Raw genomic sequence first — 22541 nt, forward strand, 5'->3', positions numbered from 1 at the left:
CCAACAATCAGCTGAGTGACACATGATTGTCGGAACTTTTTTTTTTACTTTTTAGGCATTTTTTTACTACCGGTTCTCCAGAACCGGTAGTAAAAAATGCTTTTAAAAAGTAAAAAAAAAAGGCTCTGACAATCACAGCAGTGGCGCACGATCGTCAGAGCACTTTTTTTCCTTTTAATTTCTCCTTTTCGCCCAAATAGGTAGTAAAAAAATGGCTCTGATGATTGCACAGCACAGCTGATCACACCCCACACACACGCTGTTCTACTTACTTTCCTTCCCATGCCTCCTTTTGGCGTGCGCACCTCACATCTGGTGTATGGTGTGCACTGCACGTGTGCGGCCCCCGAAACCGGTTCAGATTTCACCACTGGGTTAGGGTTAGGATTAGGCTTTGGGAACCATCATCTGATATAGACTATTTTTGCTCTACTGTGGTCATTAGATGGTAGCAAGCAGGCATTTCTCTCCCGAGTCTGCCCTTATGATTAGCAGCATTGAAGTCGCATGGATTTTCTGAATAAGTATAGTTGGTAGGCAGCAAGGACTTTGGTGAATCTTCTTTGAGTTCCCACTAAGTTCCACTCCAATTGAGTTTCTGCTGAGTTTCCAATGCAATTGAACTGAGTTTCCACTGAGTTCCCACTCCCATTTCATCATACCTTTCCTAGGGCGGGTTCCAGGTGGCGTTGGCCCTGGTGGCGTCATCCCTGGTGGCGTTGGCCCTGGTGGCGTCATCCCTGGTGGCGTTGGCCCTGGTGGCGTCATCCCTGGTGGAGTTGGCCCTGGTGGCGTCATCCCTGGTGGCGTTGGCCCTGGTGGCGTCATCCCTGGTGTCGGTGGCATCCCAGGTGGTGTTTTTCCTGGTGGTGTCGGCGTTGTCCCCGGTGGTGTCGGCGTTGTCCCAGGTATTGGTGGAGTTCCTGAGGTGTCAGCAATCCCAGATGCAGAAGAGCTCCATGCCAATATGGATTCTGTCCTGTAACTTAACTGTGTTTCTATGCACATTAGGAGCCGGGACAGTAGGAGGAGCAGCGGCAGCGGCAGCGGCAGCTGCTAAGGCAGCAGCGAAAGCAGCAGCATATGGTAAATATGCAACCTATTTCTTTTCTCATTGCGCCAGAGTTTGTGAATATCAGGATCTAACGATCTATTTCAAAATGCCAAACATCAGCAAAGCATTAAATAAAACGAAATACAGAAGGGCATGCAAAATAAATTGCTGACTGAGGCAAAGTAAACTAATCTCATACCTTGAGCCTGGCAAAATATGTAATACTATAAAGAATCCATAGATATTAATTTAAAAACACAAGCCTCTCTGTAGGAAAAATATGTGCTATATTATTTTGAAAATCTATATTAAGGACCTTCGTTGGACCTAATATAAAGCATTAGTATACATGTGGTTGTTGTTGTTAGTTGCGAAGTCGTGTCCGACCCATCGCGACCCCATGGACAATCTTCCTCCAGGCCTTCCTGTCCTCTACCGTCCTCTGGAGTCCATTTAAACTCATGCCTACTGCTTCAGTGACTCCATCCAGCCACCTCGTTCTCTGTCGTCCCGTTCTTCTTTTGCCCTCAATCTTTCCCAGCATTAGGCTCTTCTCCAGTGAGTCCTTCCTTCTCATTAGGTACCCAAAATATTTGAGTCTCATCTTCAGGATCTGGCCTTCTAAAGAGCAGTCAGGGTTGATCTCCTCTAGGAATGACTTGTTTGTTCGCCTTGCAGTCCAAGGGACTCGCAGGTGTCTTCTCCAGCACCAGAGTTCAAAGGCCTCAATTCTTTGACGCTCAGCTTTTCTTATGGTCCAACCTTCACAGCCATACATTGCAACTGGGAAAACCATAGCCTTGACTATATGCACTTTTGTTGGCAGGGTGATGTCTCTACTTTTTAGTACGCTGTCTAGATTTGCCTTAGCTTTCCCCCCTAGGAGCATCTTTTAATTTCTTGGCTGCAGTCCCCATCTGCGGTGATCTTGGAGCCCAGGAAAATAAAATCTGTCACTACCTCCATTTCTTCTCCACCTATCTGCCAGGAATTGAGAGGGCTGGATGCTATGGTTTTAGTTTTCTTAATGTTGAGTTTCAAGCCAACTTATGCACTCTCCTCCTTCATTAGATAATTCTTTTACTGAATCAAGTTTGTTCATCCCAAACCTGTCTGAAATCCAGGTTATTGCTTCAAAATGCATTCACTCACTAAAACAATCCTTCAAGCATAACCAAAAAGATTTATCACTCAAATCTCCCTCTCAGTTTATCACTGCCCTTATCCCTTTTTTTGTTTGTAAACCAAAATTTATCATCCTTGTAAATTAATTTTTTTCAAACTTGGCAACTTTTAAGATGTGTATACTGTGGCTGGGGAATTCTGGGAGTTGAATTCCACATGTTTTACAGTTGCTAGAGTTCGAAAACCACTGTTGTGGATTTTAGGATCTTGCCTTCTGATTATTTCTCATTCAGTATTTCTCATTTATACTGAATCAAATTTGTCAGACACACAAAACCAAACTCAGCATCTTTGTGGGGATAATTCAAGATTCTGCTGGATTGCTGAATTGTACTCTGCTCCCACAGCAATAGGAATTGGGTGGAGCTGGGGGCACTTCATTGATGTTTTTCAATTCTTGAACATTCCATTCCTTTCTCTCTTTAGAGGTAGAGGCAGAGGTAATTTGCAAATAAAATGAATAGAATAGAATAGAATAGAATAGAATAGAATAGAATAGAATAGAATAGAATAGAATAGAATAGAATAGAATACTGTAAGAGACCTTGGAGATCTTCTGGTCCAGCCCCCTGCTCAAGCAGGAGAACCTTTCAGATAAGTGGCTATCTAGTCTCTTCTTAAAAACCTCCAGTGATGATGCGCCCATAACTTCTGAAGGCTAATTGTCCTCACTGTTAGGAAGTTGGCATCATCCCTGGTGGGGATGATGTCCTCAATTGTCCTCATTGTTAGGAAATTTCTCCTTAATTCTAGCTGGCATCTCTCTTTGGTTAGTTCCCAACCGTTGTTTCTTTTCCTGCCCTCTGGTGCTTTGTAAAATAATTTGACCCCCTCTTCTTTGTGGCAGTCCCACAAATACTGGAATATTGCTATTATGTCACCCCTAATTCTTCTTTGCTTTAGACTAGCCAGACCCAAAACCTGCAGCCATTCTTCATATATTTTAGTCTCCAGGTCTTGGATCGTCTTAGTTGCTCTTCTCTGAACTTTTTCCAAGGTCTCAACATCTTTTTTGTAGTATGGTGACCAAGACTGGTTGCAGTATTCCAGGTGTGGTCTTACTAGGATTTTATAAAGCAATCCTAATACTTCACATGATCTTGATTCTATGCCTCTTATTTATACAACCCAGGATTGTAGTAGCTTTTTTGGCTGCTGCTGCACAATGCTGGCTCATATTTAAATGATTGTCCACTAGGACTCTAAGGTCCCTCTCACAGTTACTCTTTTTGAGCCAGGTCTCGCCTAATCTGTACATATACCTTTGATTTTTCCTGCCTAAATGTAAAACTTTGCTTTTCTCCACATTAAAATTCATTTTGTTGGATAGGGCACATCTGTCAAGTTTGTCAAGATCTTTTTGGATCTTGAGCTTGTCTTCTGGGGTGTTGGCTATTCCTGCCAGTTTATCCTGCAAATCTGCAAATTTGATGAGTTCCCCTTCTATTCCCTCATGTAAGTCATTTATGGGGGTGTGTGATAAACTTAATACCTCATCCTAACCCAACAAATGTTACTAAAGAAGATAAAAACATAAATTGGTCCATATAATCAGATTATTTGTTTCAATATTTCTTCCTCAGGGACTGGAGTAGTACCTGGTGGAGTTAGGCCTGGCGGAGTTGTGCCTGGTGGACTTGTGCCTGGCGGAGTTGTGCCCGGTGGACTTGTGCCCGGAGGAGTTGTGCCCGGTGGACTTGTGCCCGGCGGAGTTGTGCCTGGTGGACTTGTGCCAGGTGGAGTTGTACCTGGTGGAGCGGGACTAGGTAAGTTCTTATGTATGTAGGAAATACAAAAGCACAGCATTACTGCCAATGGCATTTTTATGCTGCCCATCTTGCCAAGAGCCAACTCTAGGTGGCTTACAACCAAGCACATCCAACCATTTTGTATCAGCTCTAGAATGGGTGTTTAGTAGTTTAGCTCAAAGGTGGGGAACATTCTATATATTTAGGTCCTTCAGTCCAGCTCCTGATCCTTAGTGAAGTGAGGCTGTGAGACTTGATGGGAATTTGGAAGTATGCCGTCTCTGTCATGATGCCTGTTTTATGGAATCCCCTTTCCCCAGGGATACAGGCCTTGTTGTCTTCAGGAAAGCAGTGAAGACCTGGCTTTCCCCCCAGACTTTAAAGCTACAATCCAATGGAGCTAGCATGGGGTGGTGGATTTATGGATGCAGGTTTGATCATATCAATATTTAGGTTAAATTGGAGGTGGGGCATGTATTGGAATTTCATTGTGTCCCGTTTGCCCCCTCCCCCCCAAATTCCTTCTGGCAGATAAGCAGCTATGTAAGTTTGTTTCGATAAATGAATTAAATAAATAAATCCTTGCTCAGTGCAAGAATTCACATTAAAGCATCTCTTAAAAGGTTGGCCATCTGATTTCTGGATGAATATATCCAGGGAAGGGAAGCCTACCAGCATTTCACACTTCAGCTGATCTTACCCTTAGGAAGTTTTTCCAACATTCAATTGGAAACTGCCTTCCTTTAACTTAAATCCATTATTCTGTGTCCCTGCAGTCTGTAATGATAAAAGAACAAGTTTTACCAATTTTCTTCTCTGTGGTCGCTTTTTAAATATTTGAAGCATGGTATCGTATTTCTCTCCAGGCTCTTTTTCTCCAGGCTTAAACACATCTAAAAACTTCGACCTCTCTTTGTTTCAGGTTATTATCTTAGCTGACCTTTTCTGAAAGTATTTTGAATCCTCTGATTCCTTAAAATATGGTGCCTACAATTGGTACAATACTTCAGCTGAGTATTATTCCCACATATTGGACACTGTACTTTTACTAATGAAGCCTAAAATTGTTTGGCTTTTTGGCAGCCACACCACCCTGTTGACTCACATTCAGTTTTGCGGTCATGATTTCATGGTTATTTAGCTGAAGTTAGGCTACCATTGGGGTAATTCCCAACCCTGCCATGAACTGGGGAACTATGCAAAATAGGTGTTCATGATCCAAAGTCCTCATCTTTATTTTTCTTGTATTTGCAGTTCCAGGAAGTTCTGCGGCCGCTCTAAAAGCAGCTGCCAAGGCAGCAAAATATGGTAAGGTCACTTCAATCCAGCACAGGCAACAATTTAGACCAGCATTGTAAATATAGGCAACTAACAGTTTCTACTAGGGCTTTGCAGCATTTCAGATTTGAAGGCAACAAGGTATGTTAGGACGTACAGCAGTGAGTTTGTAGCACTTGTCTGCATCTCCTTAAACCAAATGTGTCTTTCTTTAGAGTCCTGCTGCAGCTACAGAGGGCATCACCCAAACTTTGCAGAGTAGCAGGCAGATAGCAATAGCAATAGCACTTTAGACTTATATACCACTTTACAGCCCTCTCTAAGCGGTTTACAGAGTCAGCCTATTGCCCCCAACAATCTGGGTCCTCATTTTATCCACCTCGGAAGGATGGAAGGCTGAGTCAACCTTGAGCCTTGTGAGAATTGAATTGCCAAATTGCAGTCAGCCGGCAGTCACCGGAAGTAGCCTGCACTACTGCACTTTAACCAGTGCACCACCATGGCTCATCATGCTACATGTGTGCTCCCAAAAGTCCGTTTTTTATTTTTATATTCAGATTCTGCACAATATTAGTAAACAGCAAATGAAGCACTATACACAAGGAGAAATGAAAGACTCCATCTTTCTGAGCCTTGGTCCATTCCTCACTTAAGCGGAAAATCTGTTCACCAAGTTAGAAGTACTGGGGTTAAGGGACCACTCAGCTCTGTGCTCTAAGGTTGGAGTCCCCAACCCCCAGTCTGTGGACTGGCACTGGGCCGTGGCATGCCAGAAACTGGGCCGCACAAACAAGCAAAGCCCCATCCACGGGATGTAGGCAGCATGCGAAACCACACCCCCTCCTGTCTGCGGAAAAACCTCTCCCCATGGAACCGGTCTCTGGTGCCCCAAAGTTTGGGGGTGGCTGCTCTAAGGAGACTGTGTCATTTGGAGAGAACATAGCATCTGAAAAGCATCCCAGATCCCTCTCTCATCTCCTGTTATACACATCATATGAATGTTAATTTATGTGGGGTGGGGGGAAAAATCAGGATGAAACTGGTAGTACCTTTTCTGGATAAGTTTATTAACAGGCATAGCCTGTTTTGTGAGCGGCAGTGCACTTTATCAGATGCACAGAGCCTCTGATGCAGCTCACAAAAGCTTGTACCCTGCTAATAAACTGTGTGAGTCAGAAAAGTTGCTTCAGATTTTTTTTGTCTCTCACCACCCATGGCTTTGGTTCTCTTTAATCATCATTTAATAATTGATCATAGATGGCTCAGCATATCATGCAGAACCACAGGCTTTAAAAAATTTGTGTGTGTGTGAATACAGCCATAAAAGTGCAGCTACATTCACCAGACCTTTCTCAAAAGTTGGGTATTTACCATGGGACAAAAGCAGGATGATGAAACCAACGAATAAACTGATGCTTGTTGTTATTATTATTTTATGTTAAGATTTTTATCCCCCTTTCTTCCAACTGCTCAAGGAAGCGACAGGGGGATTTCCCTTTCTTTTATTGCCATAATAACAACCTCGAAGAGGGTTAGTGTGAGACACTGGAGCAAAATCACCCATGGCTGTTAGTGGACTTGAACCTGGATCTCCCCATTCCTAGCCCAAAGCCTTTATCACTCCACCTGCTTTCTTCTGCTATAAAGGAAAAGCTTTATTCCAACACTGTAGAATGTCCAGTAATACAGTACAAGTGGTTTAAGTGGCAGATAATAGGTTTATATGTAAGGATCATTAGCATTGTTTGGGGTGTAGTTGACATGCCCAACCTTTGATCTGGCTTTCCTTTGCCGCTGGAGAAATTGCATAAGATGGGATGATAGCAGAAGGGCAAAACACCTACTCCAATACATAGACCTGCAATTGCCCGTGAGTATCACTATATCAGTTAGCAGCAGGGTTCTAGGGGGAAGAAACAATTGCAGAAAAATGCTGCATCATTGAGCATCCTCATTTTGCAAAGAGAAAAAAAACCATTGTAATAAGAATGCAAGTAGCCACCTGCAAGCAGGGTGAAAAAAGTTGGTGGTAGAGGACAGGGGTCTCTAACCTTGACAATTTTAAGACTTGTGGACTTCAACTCCCAGCCAGCTTTTCTGGCTGAGGAATTCTGGGAGTTGAAGTCCACAAGTCTTAAAGTTGTCAAGGTTGGAGACCCCTGGTATAGGAGAAAATACAAAGCACACAGGCTTCATGTTTTGAACTAAGTATCATCCTTGGAGAACTTCAACTCTTACACAATGGAACAGAAAACTGTCTCTTTCTTACAACGTTGGCTTTGCCCCAGCAGGAGCTGGTGGAGGAAGAGGACTTGTGCCTGGAGGAGGTGTTGGCGGCCTGGTTCCTGGCGCTGGTGGTGTTGGAGGACTGGTTCCTGGTGCCGGTGGTGTTGGTGGCCTGGTTCCTGGTGCTGGCGGTGTTGGAGGTCTGGTCCCTGGTGCTGGTGGTGTTGGTGGCTTGGTCCCTGGTGCTGGTGGTGGACTTGTGCCTGGCATTGGAGGAATCCCAGGAGCTGGAGGTAAGTAATGCTATATGCCAACACTTATTATCAGCTATACTTATTTTATTATTCCCAAACAAATTAGTATTTCTTTGGGAATACAGAATTTCTGATCTGTTCAGAATACAAGGTAATTAAGCTAAATCACTGAAATGCCCTTACAAATTGAATTAGCAATGCCAAGGGGCAAAAGAACAAGCTCTCCAGCAGCACAAATGCTTCTGGCAATAGCAAAGGTTTACCTACCCTCCTCAGAGGTAGTAGGAGAGGGTCAAGAAAGCCTTCAAGAGTGAAGAGTTCCACAACTGAGGCACCCCCTCCAAGACTGTTTCGATTTCCCCCGTTCAGAAATGCTGAAATGCAAATCTTATTCAGGTATTTGGCAAGCTGTATTGCAAGTCAAAGCAGTGTTATTCTGTATTAACTTTTGATTTTAAAATACTGCTGCTGGAAATCCAGGAAAAGGAGGAATTGTTTATAGCCATCCATCTCAACAATTTAAAAATGTATGGGCTTTAACTCCCAGAAATTCCCAGCCAACAATCTATGGCAGTTTGAAGTCCGCATTATATATACAAAACAAATATAAAACATTCCGTCTTTCCTAATGCAGTGTGTCATCTGGGTACAGACGTCTCTGTGCTACATCGTTCATCATTTATCACATCTTTCACGTTCACATTAACATTAATTTTATAATATGTTAAGTACATTACATATTTAAATATTGTAAAATTCCCCATTTTCTTCTTAACATCTTTCAATAATAATACCCTATTAACATCAAATATCATTATTCTCTTCATACATATACTAACAATTTTCATCTTATTTAAAATTCTTTCTTAATATATTTTCTACTTATTTTTGGTCTCCTTCATTTCTAAGCTCCATTATTATTCTCCAGCCATTGATAAAATACTTCCCATATCATATAATATTCAGTTTGCTCTTTCTCTTTAATTGCTAATGTTAATCTATTCATTTCTGCACATTCTGTTTTCCTTATCACCTTCTCTTCAGTAGGAATCTCTCCACTTTTCCAATGTTGTGCAAATACAATTCTAGCTTCAGTTAATACATGAATCATTAAACATACATTCTCTTTATTATAGGTTTCTGGTAAAAGTCCTAACAGAAATATTTCTGGTTTCAACTCAATACGTTGTTGTGTCATCTCTTCCAACCGCGTCTTAATTTTTTCCAGTACTTCTTTGCTTCTTCACATGTCCACCACATATAAGAATAAGATCCAGGTAGTTGGTGACACTTCCAACATTTAGCTGATCTTTAAACATCTTTGCCAACCTTGCCAGTGGCAAATGCCATCTGTAAAACATCTTATGCAAATTCTCTTTATATGCGGTTGACATTGTTAATTTATCATTCCTATCCCACAATTTCTGCCATTTATCCAATTCTATCATATAACCAGAGTTTTTTGCCAATACTATCATTGTCTCTTTTACTTGTTCCTCCTCCAACAAACAAACCACAAAAGTGATAGTAAATGAAGATACGATGGAGAAAGTAAGGATTATGAAAGGCACAATACAAGGATGTTCACTGTCTCCATTACTGTTTATATTGATGTAGGAAGTATTAAATAGAAATATTAGACAAGATACAAAGATAAAAGGCATAGAGGTTAAAAAGGAACAATATAAACTACAGGTGTTTGCAGATGATTTAGCCTTTATTTTGGAAGATCTATTAAAAACAGGACCCAAATTAATTTAAAAAATAGAAGAATATGGAGAAGTGGCAGATTCTAGTTTAAAATCTTACAGAAAAACAAAAAAATGAATTAGTAAAAACTGTAGATATTCAGATAGTAAAAAAGTCAAATATTTAGGGATACAGCTGACAGCAAGATGTCCAACAATTAAAGAAGATAACTACCATAAACTGCTGAAGCAAATCCAGGTAGATCTGGAAAAGTGGAAGAATCTGCAATTATCTTTGGTAGGAAGAGTAGCAACAATTAAAATGAACATATTGCCAAGATTATTGTAGCTATTTCAGACAATTCTGATAAAATTGGAAAAGAACTACTTTGAGGAGCTTAACAAAATAATACATAAGTATATTTGGCAAGGGAAAAAAGCAAGAATTGGTTTGAAAATGATGCAGGATATAAGAAGTAGAGGAGGTTTTAGACTACCAAACTGGGAACTGTACTATCAGGTACCAACCTTGTCATGGATGAAAGAGTGGATTGTATTGCAGAATACAAGACTATTGACCTTGGAAGGACATGATTTACAACTGGGGTGGTATGCAGTGGTGAAATCCATTTTTTTTACTACCGGTCCTGTGGGCATGGCTTGGTGGGTGTGGTGTGGCTTGGTGGGCATGGCTTGGTGGGCGTGGCAGGGAAAGGACACTGCAAAATCTCCATTCCCACCCCACTCAGGAGAAGGATACTGTAAAATCTCCATTCCCACCCCATTCCAGGGGAGGGATACTGCAAAATCCCTGTTCCCTCCCCACTCCTGGGGGAAAGATATTGCAAAATCTCCATTCCTACCCCACTCTGAGGCCAGCCAGAGATGGTATTTGACAGTTCTCCAAACTACTCAAAATTTCCACTACCAGTTCTCCAAAATGCTCAAAATTTCCACTACCGGTTCTCTAGAACCTGTCAGAACCTGCTGGATTTCACCCCTGGTGGCATGCATTTTTATGGTATGGGAAAAATAATATAAATGGATATTTTCAAAGACACTATATAAGGCATGCATTATTATTAGTGTGGGAGAAAATTAAAGAACACTAGCTGAGGATACCAATTTGGCTTTCAACAATGGAAGCATTGATTCACCCAAATATTATTAATATGGAAAAATAGTAAGATATAAAGACATTTTAAATGAAAATGGGGGACTTAATACAAAAAAAGAAATGAGCGAGCAAGGGATCGATATAACGTGGTATTCATATGTGCAGATACTGTCTAGATATGAGAAAGATGTTAAATTACAGGCTTTTATAAAGAATTAACAGAGTTAGATAAAATCCTAACAGGAACAGAAGAGAGGGCAATAAAGAAATTGTATAATTATCTATTGGGTATGAAGTCCGAACCTCTTAAGAGTTGCGGAAAATTAGAAACACTGGTTTATAGAAAAAAATCAGGGATCCATCAGTGAAAACCTTGACCAAGAAATATAGCTCATATACCATTTTCAACCATTTTCAGTGTTGTTAGTAAACATATGCTCAATGATATTTCAAAGACTGATAGATAGATCTGCCTGTCAAATCCAAAACCAAACCGAAACCAAACCAAATGAAATCCAAAGCAAGGCAAAGTAAAATCAAATCAAGACAAGACAAAACAAAAGACAAGACAAGACAAGACAAGACAAGACAAGACAAGACAAGACAAAAACATAGCTACCAGTCCGTTTAAAGTGGGACAGAGTTATAGTGCCTATTCTGTCCCAAATGAATGTGTTAAAAGTTCTCTGTTGCTCTGTTGACTGTGTTTTTACATAGCCGTGCTTCCTACTGGTTTTACTACTTGGGAGGAAAAGTATATCATTTTGCCTGCCCTAAAGACGTTGTGCATGTTCCATAAATTGCTTCCAGATGCTGCCTTCTGCAGCTTTTCCCTGCCAGCTTTGATCGATTGTGTGCCATCAGGTTGGTGTCAACAAGTGGTGGGTTGCTACCGGATTGCATCAGTTGGCGCCTACAGTTGGTGGAAATTTGGCCAAGATCACTGAAGCAGTAGTGATGGCTGGCTGGCCACGCCCCTGAACTGGTCCCCCAGTCGCCACTCGCTCGCCCCAGCCACCATGTTCATTGCCATGTTCTTCATGCATGCGCATCTCATTGGCTTGCAGGTCGTTCTCCTCCTTCTTGGCCTCGTATCACACAGCAAACATGCACAGTCGCACACACCTCATGGTGTGCATGTTTGCTCACACATGTTAAGGCTGAGAAGGAAGAGAAGACTTGGCTGAACTTTGGAAGAGCTTTGCCCAAGACTTCTCATATTGTTGTGCCTCGCCCGCCCTCCTCTCCTCAGCTGGGCCCCTCCCATCTCCTGCTATCTGAGCCAGAGACTGATAGTGAAGAGGAATGGCCTGGCATGCCTCCAGCCCCCAGCCCTGGCACTATGCCCAGACAGAATGAGCAAACAAACCTCCCTCCTACAGCGTGTGAGCACGAAACCAGCCACGTACTAGAATTGCCGGCAGCAGAGCAGGAGGACGGAAAGACACAGTGGACGGATCCCTGCTTCCGGAGAATGGAGAGGCGACATCAGCAAAAGGAAGGGAGGAGCAGGCCTGGATAAGTACTGAGTCATGGAGCCACACCCCATGGCCTATATAAAGGATCTGCTTTTGGCATTCCTTGAGTCAAGCAAAGTCTCATCTGGTTGCTGAAGTCACACCTTGGATTCCTGCCTGCCCTGAGAACTCTGACAGGAATTTGGCAAAGCTGCAGAGGCTTCGTGGTCACGCTTGATACAGACTTCCCAGACCCGGCCATTGGAGGAGGAGTGGAACACGACACATATATTCATGGGCTAGCCTGATGCTCCCAACAATGAGTTTGGCTGCGATCTAAGGAAATGTCTTCCATATCTTCAAGATCAACTTTAAGAGCACTGAGAAGCCGAGAGTAAAAGTAGCAGCAGTGGGGGCGATGGGTGTGTGTGTATGTGTGTGTGTGTGTGTGTGTGTGTGTCCCTCCGCAAGGACTTGGAGGCAGACACTGCACCTCTGAGGAGGGAACTGCAGAGGGACACGTCACACGCCCCTGTTGCCCTCGCTGCCACTACTTTTGCTCTTGGCTTCTCGGCTTGGTATCTGCCTCCCTTCACACTCCTTGTGCACGCTGGGAACACCGAAACAGGGCGGGAAAGCGCACATGGGAGTGAGAACACATGAAGTTGGCCGCTGGGGACGAGCACCTTGGCTTCCTCTCTTGCTCTCTTGCTCTCTTGGCTTCCTCTCTTGCTCCTCACAGTCGCCCTGAGCTGAGCCAGTGCGGTTCTTTACTTGGGGAGCCCCAACGACCACAGCAGCAACAAGCAGCACCACAACAGGAAGATACAGTAAGATTTGGCGGTGCAGAAATTGTTCAGTAAAAAATAGTCCATCTCCGAGGGGCTTCCAGCAAAAAACCAAAAAAAGCCATCCCAAAAAAAATGTTTAACAATCCTCCGTCCCAGCCACGCATTTTCCAATCCTGGCTGCTCAGCAGGCAGGCTCGGCAGGCAAGCTGTTATTTTGTCAGCCCAAGGGGAGGGAAGTACGTAGGAAATCGCATTGGTCACGTGACTGAGTGGGCATGGCCAACTCGATGTCACTCACAGCAAGGTGCCGCCCCACCTTGCCGTGAGTGACATCGAGTTGGCCATGCCCACTCAGTCACATGACCACCAAGCCACACCCATCAAACAAGCCATGCCCACAGAACCGGTAGTAAAAAAAAGTTTGGAACCCATCCCTGCTGTCAACTGTTAGCAACCACACAGATGTGGTTCTTTCAGATCTTCCAACAGTTCACTCATCACCACTGTAAAGGAGTCCATCCACCTGGCTGCTGGTTGGGGAATTCTGGGAGTCGAAGTCCACGCATCTTAAAATTGCCAAGTTGAGAAACGCTGCTTTAATGTGATATTAGAGATCTGAACTTTGCTCCCATTCTGACTGTTTAATTCTTCTGTTCTTCTTTCGCCTAGTACCCGGTGCAGGTATAGCAGCGAAAATAGCTGCTAAAGCAGCCAAATATGGTGAGTTTGGTCTGCATCTATCTAAGGTAGCTTTTCTTGGGATATATAATTTTCTCTCTTTGTAGCCCATTTAACAAAAGGCTCTGTGCCTTCTCAGGATAAATGCCAAATTACCAATATCAGTTATGGGTTCCTCTATTCCACAATGCCATTTCTGAGTTGGGCAAGAGCAGATATTGGGAAATTATTTTGATACCCTATATAGGGAAAGTGCACACCTTAAGACTATTATATGGCTGCATGTGACTTCTGAAAGTTTTGAATGGGGTTCCTGGAATCACCTAAAATTTACAACTGAAGTATTACTTTTGGAAATGACGGCAGGGAACATTATTAATTGTAATGGTAATTAATTTGTTATCTCTGGAAATTAAATGTAAATTAAATTTAATTTTTGTATGGAGTCACTCCTTTGTATATCTTGCCCTTGAATATCTTAGGGTTGGTGTAGCTGTATCACATCACTCAGAAAGATTCTCATTGGTCACTATTTCATTGGTTGGGGAGAGGTGAGAAAAATCTGGTTTGCACAAACACCAAACCCACTGATAATGACCATGTCAAGTGACAACAACCTGCCTGAGTCAGAATAAGATGAGGCAAAGAAAACTTTCGGCAAAATGATTGCATAAAAAACACAGCTTTTTAACACAATATCCATATATGAATCAGTTACACAGAGGGATAAGGCAGAAAGAAATTAAAAGCAAGAGCAGAGGAGATATGCTGCCATTTTGGGATTTTTTAAAAAATGCTCCTTATTAAACTGGGATTTAACAGGAGCAGAACACCTATGTGAAACCATCTAAACCAGTGATGGCGAACCTTTGACATCACCGCGTGCCGGCCTGCATGCCCAAAGTGGCACACGAAACCATCCCGCGAGTTATGCACGGCCCCACTGGCCTTCGCGCGTGTGGGAAAATCGATACCCAGAAGAGCGGCGGTCCATCACACATGTGTGAGCCGGCACCCAAACACCCAGATATCGGCATGGTCGTGTGCCCGACGAACAGCTGGCCATCGCGCATGTGCATGACATCAACCTGGAGGTTCGGGTGCCAGCCTGTGCATGCGTGATGGAACACCACTCTTCCGGGTTTTGCTGCTCCGGCACGTGTGTGATCACAGGAACACAGAATAGGAGCCAGCAAGGCCACACATTCTTTGCGGGATGGTTTTGCATGCTACTTCTGGCATGCGTACCATAGGTTTGCCGGCACTGATCTAAACCTAACAGTGGAGGTGAAAGGACAGAATGGGAAACATTTGATCTTGTTTTTTTTTCTTTTCTTCTTATTTAACACTGTCTGCACCTCAATTTTTAAAAAAATCAAACTCATTATATGTGGTACAACAGGTCTCCGTCCCGGAGGTGGCGTCCTTCCTGGAGGTGGTGTTCTTCCTGGAGGTGGTGTTCTTCCTGGAGGTGGTGTTCTTCCTGGAGGTGGCGTCGTGCCTGGAGGTGGTGTTGTACCTGGAGGTGGCGTCGTACCTGGGGGCAGACTTCCTGGTGCAGGTCTGTGCTTCATTGACACAGCAGTGGTAGTCAACCTGGTCCCTGCCACCCACTAGTGGGCATTCCAGCTTTCATGGTGGGCGGTAGGGGTTTTGTCCGATACTGAAGCACTTTCCTTTTTTTTTATTTAATTGACTTTTTTAAAAAAATTCATAGCATTATTTAAAAACATTTTCATTAGGTTTTCATAAAATTCCCCGTGACAATTTAAATTTCTGAAAACATACTATTTGTATCACCAAGGCATAAGTTTAGTTCACGTTACGTAAGTGAAACTAAATGATGCTGTAGTGCGACCGCAAACAAAAGAACCTCATCCCAGAATAGCTCATGCATCTCCCCCCCACACCACCCAGCTGTAACAGACAAGCAGAGGTGGTAGCCAGTGCCCCCCCCAAACCCAATCCACGATGCGCGAGAGGCATGCACAGATGACAATACGTGGCACATTATTGTGGAACCGGTGGGCGGTTAAATTTTTTTACTACTAACAGAGATACAAAAGTGGGCGGTAGGTATAAAAAGGTTGACTACCCCTGGACTACAGGTTGTCCTCTATTTATACCAATAGCATTTTGACTTATATACCGCTTTAGAGTGCTTTACCATCCTCTAAGACAGGGGTAGTGATCAAATCTAAATTTATGAGCATTTTTACCATGGTTGTTAAGTGAATGACAAGATCATTAAGCAAATGACAAGGTCTTTAAACAAAGCTGGCTTCCCTAATTGGCTTTGCTTTCAACCAGAAACTGGTTGAAAAGTTCACAGCAGGATCATGTGATTGCAAGACACTGCAATCATCATAAATTAGAGTCAGTTGCCACACACCCAAGTTGTAATTATGTGAATGCAGGGCTAGTGGGAAAGTCATAACTTTGAGAACGGGTTGTAAGTCACTTTTTCCCAGACCGTTGCAACTTTGAATCAATGTTTAAAAATGGTCATAAATCAAGGACTACTTGTAATCCTCAGATTTTCCTGAGACAGGAGTAATTTCCTAGAGAATTAGCCCTCCTCACAATTTCTCATTTTGACAGGCAAAAATTATCTCTGGCAATGGGTTACTGATGGGAATTATTCCCTCTTCTCTCATAGGCATTCCCCTAATTGGAGGACAAGGAGGAGTCAAACCACCTAAATACGGTATCTCTGCAGAATGAAAAAAAAAATGCTTGCAATTCATCATGTTAACTTCTAGAAATAGGTATAGACCAATATGTCTATGAAAGGAAGAGAAAGTGAAAGAGAGAGAATGAGAGGGAGTGAGAGAGTGCAAAAATAATAATAATAATCAGCTCAGAATGGGAGAAACAACCATTTGGGAGGAGTGGCACATTTAACTTGGTTTGAGAAGGCCAAGGAACACAATGGGTGAAAGGATGAGGCAAAATAAATGACTTTTTGCTGTTACTCAGAACTAGATTAAAGTCACTTTTGTTTTATGCAGTTTTGCATGCATTAACTGCAGAGGGTTGATCCAAAATAGCATTTCTTATTCACCAACATATTCACCTGGAGATATTCTAGCAGGAGGCTCTCCTGCTCCAGGCCCCACTGAAACAAATAGAAGCCATACCAGGGACCCCCTTCTGTTATTGCACACCTCTTTTTTTTCCCCTTATGTATCTGGAGGCAATTCTCATGACCCAAAAGGCCAAAGGCTTTGCCTTCCCAAATGGCTGCTCTCTAATTTCTCTTGTACTGGCTCAGAACAACCATTATGGCAGACTTTCTCATCTTGGCAACTTTTAAGCTGTATGGACTTCAACTCCCAGAATTCCCTGACCAAGGCTCCCAGAGAATTCTGGGAGTTGAAGTGCACATGCCTTAAAGTTGCCAAGGTTAAGAAAAACTGCATTAGGGAAAGCAAGCTCTGGACAAAACATCTCCTTGAGCAAAAAAAAATAAGAATAAAAATGGGAAAGTAGATGCAGCTGCCCTCTGGGAAGCCTCCGGCCTGCAGGAGAGAAAAGAATTGCCATGGCTTCTCCTTTGAGACTTGCTCCCTGTCTTTGACAGGTGTCCCAGGTGCTGGATTGGGTGGAACTGGCGTGGCAGGTAAGATGGTTGTCCAGAATATGGAACTGCTGGAGTTGACCTTACTGCTCAGTCTTTAGCTTATAGGGGCTGGGGCTGGATACTTCCTGACCCGGTTTCCTTTTCTCACACTCCAGAACAGGGGGCTCCAACCTTGGTCCCTTTAAGACTTGTGGACTTCAATTCCCAGAGTTCCTCAGCCAGCTCTGGGAGTTGAAGTCCACAAGTCTTAAAGGAACCAAGGTTGGAGCCCCCTGCTCCAGAATATGCAGAGTTGTCTTGATATGTGAAAAAGATGCAACACAGTGATGTTTGGCAGGGATTCATGAATGAATGAATGAAAGCAGTTAGGCTCTGTCATGTAACACACAGGTTCTGTTGCTATAAACTTGAAGAATGCTTTCAAGGCCCAGCTGAGCTGTCAGCCAGCTAATCTTCGTGGCCCAGTGTTATTCCCCAGGCCACATCAAACTCTGTCCTGGAAGTCTGCTCCTTAATTGGAGGAACAGGTTCCCAGAGTAGAGGCAGGGCCAAATGTCCTGCTTTGGTTCTTCAAATGGTCACCTTGAATATTGATCACCTCCCTGACCTTGACTTCATTATTTCCCATTGTGATTTCCAACATTTCTGATTTGTACTATTAAGTTACCTGTTCTTTCTTAGACTGCCCTGTAGCTTTTCTCAGTTCACCTAGAATAGATCACCAAATGGATCCCATAGTCCTTTTAGAACAGTTGGCCCAGAACTCTGCTATCTAAATTAGGATTAGCCAAGGCCAAAAGAGGCCTCTATTAAGATGTGTTTGTACTGCAGACTGGTTTTTAGGATGTTCAAAACTAACAACAATTGGTTAGAGCACATTCAGGATTTCTATAAGGCTTTGATAATTATCATCTCATACTGTTAGCTTCTAATGTTAAAATAGAATAACAGAGTTGGAAGGGACCTTGGAGGTCTTTTAGTCCAACCCCTTGCTTAGGCAGGAAACCCTGCACCACTTCAGACAAGTGGTTATCCAACATCTTCTTAAAAACTTCCAGTGTTGGAGCATTCTCAACTTCCAGAGGCAAGTTATACTAGCTTACAACCACAATTGAGCCTAAAATTTATGTTGTTAAGTGAGACATTTGTTAAGTGAGTTTTACCCCATTTTACAACCTTTCTTGCCACAGTTAAGTGAATCCCTGCAGTTGATAAATTAATTAACCTGGTTGTTAAGAGAATCTGGCTTCCTCATTGACTTTGCTTCCCGGAAGGTCACAAAAGGTGATCATATGACTTTGGGACACAGCAACGGTCATCAGAATGAACCAGTTGCCGGGCATCTGAATTTTGATCACATGACCATGGGGTTGCCACAAAGGTCATAAGTATGAAAAATGGTCATAAGTCACTTTTTTCAGTGCCGTTGTAACTTTGAACGGTCACTAATGAGTTGTTGTAAGTCGAGGACTACCTGTACTGACCTCAGAAGGCCTAACGTGGAACTCTGATATTTTGGACTTCAACATTCCCATGTCTTTGCCATTGGCTCTTCTGGAAGAGATACATGGAATAGGGTCAGGAAAATTTCTGCCTTTTATAATATTAGCACTGTAGCCTCCAGTGGGCTTCTTCAACTCATATTAATACTAAACAATATACATTCAGTTCTGGATTAATTCACCAAGATTTAAACTGAGTGTTTGGCAATTCTTACTGTAGCTTAAATCCACCATCCCTTTTTACAAACAACAAATAGCATCAATTCTCTTCAAGATCCATCCTGGTTAGATTCAAGAGCAATCCGACCAAAAGACAAATATTCCATATTGCATTTCAACTAGAGATAATGATTTGTTTCTGATGGAGATTTTCTTTCAAAAAAAAACCAAAAACAGGCGTTGGAGGAGGATACGGAGTTCCTGGACTGGGAGGAGCCGGTTTCGGAGCTGGTGCCGGAGCTGGAGGTCTGATTCCCGGTGGGCAAAGATGGGGTGCAGGGGGAGGGCAATTTAGGGTGGGAATTGTGGCCACATCTGTGTCATCCTGAAACTCAGTCGCATCTGTTCAAAACTGGAAATGTGAGAAGGCACCTGTTAAACTCCGTCCACCATTTAAAAAAACAAAAAAAAAAAACAAATAGGGATTTGCAGAAACACTCTAGATCAGGGTCTCCAACCTTAGCAACTTTAAGACTTGCGGACTTCAACTCCCAGAATTCCTCAGCCAGCTTTGCTGGGAGTTGAAGTCCACAGGTCTTAAAGTTGCTAAGTTTGGAGACCCCTGCTCTAGATCAGTGTTTCTTAACCTTGACTATATTAAGATGCATGGACTTCAACTCCCAGAAACTTTCCAACTATCATGCCCTATATTTTAAATACTACTATCAGTTTTATGGTCATTGTAAGCTTAGATCTACCCTTGACTGGTCTTAAACTTTGCTCCTTGTAATGCAAAATAGAAGAATATTATGTTGGGATGTAGGAAGAAAATCTGAGTGACCATAATGGACTATAATTATAATTCCCCTTCAAAATACCTTAACCCTAGTGCACCTATTCAACCAATTCAAAGCTTTTTTTAAGAAGTCCATTTCTTCATGATTATATCCATGCAGTTTTCTTAGCAGTGTAGCAAAATGGCTATCTCTAGGGCTGCTTTTTTAAAAAAAAAATCCAGTCTAGTGAATAACCTGGTATTAACAAGTAATTGCCATCCATGTACTAACCAGCTTCCAAGATCAGTCAAATCAGAATTGATTTACAACCAGCTAAAATAATTAGAACAATCCTATTAAGCAAATGAGGAAAGTATCATTCTCCCTATCACTTTTCAGCCTTATTACACTCATAGGTAGAGCTCACCTCTGCTTCCAGCCTCAAGTGACAATATCTTTATTTATTTAACATATTTCTATGACGCTACAATCCTAGGAGACTTTTGGAAGCTTAAATAGAACACATTCAGATTACAGACACCTGGGATAGAATTAAACAACTACAGTACCAGAATAACAGAGTTGGAAGGGATCTTGAAGGTCTTGTAGTCCAACCCCCTGCTCAAGCAGGAGACCATATCCCATTTGTGACAAGGATCTATCCAGTCTCTTCTTAAAAACCTCTATTGATGGAGCACTCACAACTTCTGGTGGCAAGTTGTTCCACTGATTAATTGTTCTAACTATCAGGAAATTTCTCCTTAGTTCTAGGTCATTCTCTCCTTGATTAGTTTCTGTCCATTTCTTCTTGTTCTGCCCTCAGGTGCTTTGGAGAATAGGCTGACCCCTCCCTCTCTTCATTGTGGCAGCCTCTGAGATATTGGAACACTGTTATCATATTACCCCTAATCCTACTTTTCATTAAACTAGACATGCCCAATTCCTGCTAGTGTTTTTCATATGTTTTAGCCTCCAAATAGCATAATAAACAGAAATAATAAACAAAAATAATAAACAGAAATAATAAACAGAAATAAAGATGGCAAAATTTAGACCAGGGGAAAGTTTTCTGAAGCAATTCAGTTTTTAAAAGTTTCCAAAAGATAGAAAAATAGACCCAATGGGACTGCCACAAAGAAGCAGCACTGCCTTGCCCCCCTTTTCTCGCCCCCTCTCCCCCCTTCCTCCCTCCCTCTCTCTCTCTCTCCTCTCTCTCTCCCTCTCCCCCCCACCCACACACACATACACAGAGAGAGAGAGAGACAGAATCTCCTGAAAATCTGAGATTTACAGCAGTTTCTCCCTGGCAGATCTGATTGGATGGGTCAATTCTGTTGGGAGAAGGGGGTCCTTGAGATACCCAAACCCTAAACTGTAAGGGCCTTTATAGGTCAGCATTTTAAATTGGACCTGGAAACCAATTGGCAATCAATGCAGGGTCAGCAAAACCAGTGTAATTTGCTTCCACTACTGAGAATCTAAAAGGATTTGGGCAACTGGATTTTGGACCAGTTGTAGTTTCTGAAGACTCTCCAAGAACAGCCCCAAGTAAAATACCTTATGGTAGTTAAATCAAGTGGCCATAAGGGGAATGATTCTCTTTTCTCTCATTCTGTTGCACAAGACTGCAGTATTCAGGGGTTTATTTATTTATTTATTTATTTATTTATTTATTTATTTATTTTATTTTGTCACAACAATATATATAAGTATTTTGGTGTAAACTCCCAAACCAGATAAAAAAATAGGATTTCTATCAACAGGGGAGGAAGCATGGGGAGCAGAAGGGAAAGGAGGTTCAGAGTTCAAGTGACTCCCAAATCTCCAAACAATGGAAAATGAAAGGATCCTCATAAAGGATTTTTTTTCTTATAGAAGAAGTTGTCCATGTTTGAAGTTCACAAACGATGTGAGGTTTTGCAAGAATACCTCATTCTATTTATCCTCAGCCTACACTTTTATAACTGGATAAATCATTCCACCATGCATGGGTAGTTGGAAATGTACTTATTTAAGTCAGCATTTCTCAACCTTAACCACTTTAAGATGAGTGGATTTCAACTCCCAGGATCCCCTAGTAACGTACTTTAAGGTGGGTAGACTTCAGTTCCCAGAATTCCCCAGCCAGGAAGGAATTCTGGGAGTTAAAGTCCACTCATCTTAAAGCATGGTGGTTGGAGAATTCTGGGAGCCAAAGTCCACCCATCTTAAAGATTACTGGCTGGTGCATCCTGGGAGTGGAAGTCCACCCATCTTAAAATTGTCACAGTTGAGAAACATTGATTAAAGTTATATCATGAGATTGCCCTTCTAAAGAACTACTTTTATTTTTTCTGCGGGTTCCAGCACTGGTATTCTAATTGCTGCTGAGTCAATAGAGAAAAAGACCATTCTTTCCTAGGATTGAACAATGTCTTACCTTTCTCCCAACTCTCAGCCATGGTGATAAAAAGATTGAACATCTTCAGAGACCCTACAAATTCTTCCCATCTTCCCACATTTGTTCCATCACAGTGGATTATCTTATGTGTTGTTCCCTTGTTGTTGTTAGTTGTGAAGTCGTGTCCGACCCATCGTGACCCCATGGGCAACATTCCTTGAGGCCTTCCTATCCTCTACCATCCTCTGGAGTCCATTTAAGCTCATGCCTACTGCTTCAGTGACTCCATCCAGCCACCTCGTTCTCCGTTGTCCCCTTCTTCTTTTGCCCTCAATCTTTCCCAGCATTAGGCTCTTCTCCAGTGAGTCCTTCCTTCTCATTAGGTGGCCAAAGTATTTCAGTTTCATCTTCAGGATCTGGCCTTCTAAAGAGCAGTCAGGGTTCATCTCCTCTAGGACTGACTAGATTGTTCCCTTAAGGGCAAGCAAATTCCTGTATTTCTTTTTCTCTTTTTTCCCTTTTAACTAGAGGGAGAAAAAAACTATCCAAGTTTATATAAAATAATATGCCAGAGAGCTGTATAGTGGAACGGAACTCAAGAGTCAATATTCTACAGAAAGATAACATGTTAAACAGTGGGATCTGAAGCTTTGACCGGCCCACAG

At 42.4% G+C, this 22541-nt stretch overlaps 1 protein-coding gene across 16 annotated transcripts in view; it reads left to right on the forward strand.

Annotated features, from left to right (window-relative positions):
* The window catches only part of ELN (elastin), a 107641-nt gene that overhangs the window by 81992 nt on the left and 3108 nt on the right, over positions 1 to 22541 (forward strand). For 5 of the 16 annotated variants that reach the window (XM_058164545.1, XM_058164547.1, XM_058164551.1 and 2 more), the window contains 10 exons: positions 672 to 908; positions 1012 to 1086; positions 3823 to 4005; positions 5242 to 5295; positions 7557 to 7784; positions 13468 to 13518; positions 14879 to 15037; positions 16136 to 16183; positions 17060 to 17098; positions 18958 to 19038. In XM_058164545.1, the coding sequence (XP_058020528.1) occupies positions 672 to 908; positions 1012 to 1086; positions 3823 to 4005; positions 5242 to 5295; positions 7557 to 7784; positions 13468 to 13518; positions 14879 to 15037; positions 16136 to 16183; positions 17060 to 17098; positions 18958 to 19038 (1155 nt within the window). The remainder of the gene's footprint in view (positions 1 to 671; positions 909 to 1011; positions 1087 to 3822; positions 4006 to 5241; positions 5296 to 7556; positions 7785 to 13467; positions 13519 to 14878; positions 15038 to 16135; positions 16184 to 17059; positions 17099 to 18957; positions 19039 to 22541) is intronic. The other 11 variants (XM_058164548.1, XM_058164549.1, XM_058164554.1 and 8 more) reach the window with 5 other exon arrangements.

Source organism: Ahaetulla prasina, chromosome 1, assembly GCF_028640845.1.
Source record: "Ahaetulla prasina isolate Xishuangbanna chromosome 1, ASM2864084v1, whole genome shotgun sequence".
NCBI classification, from domain to species: Eukaryota; Metazoa; Chordata; class Lepidosauria; order Squamata; family Colubridae; genus Ahaetulla; species Ahaetulla prasina.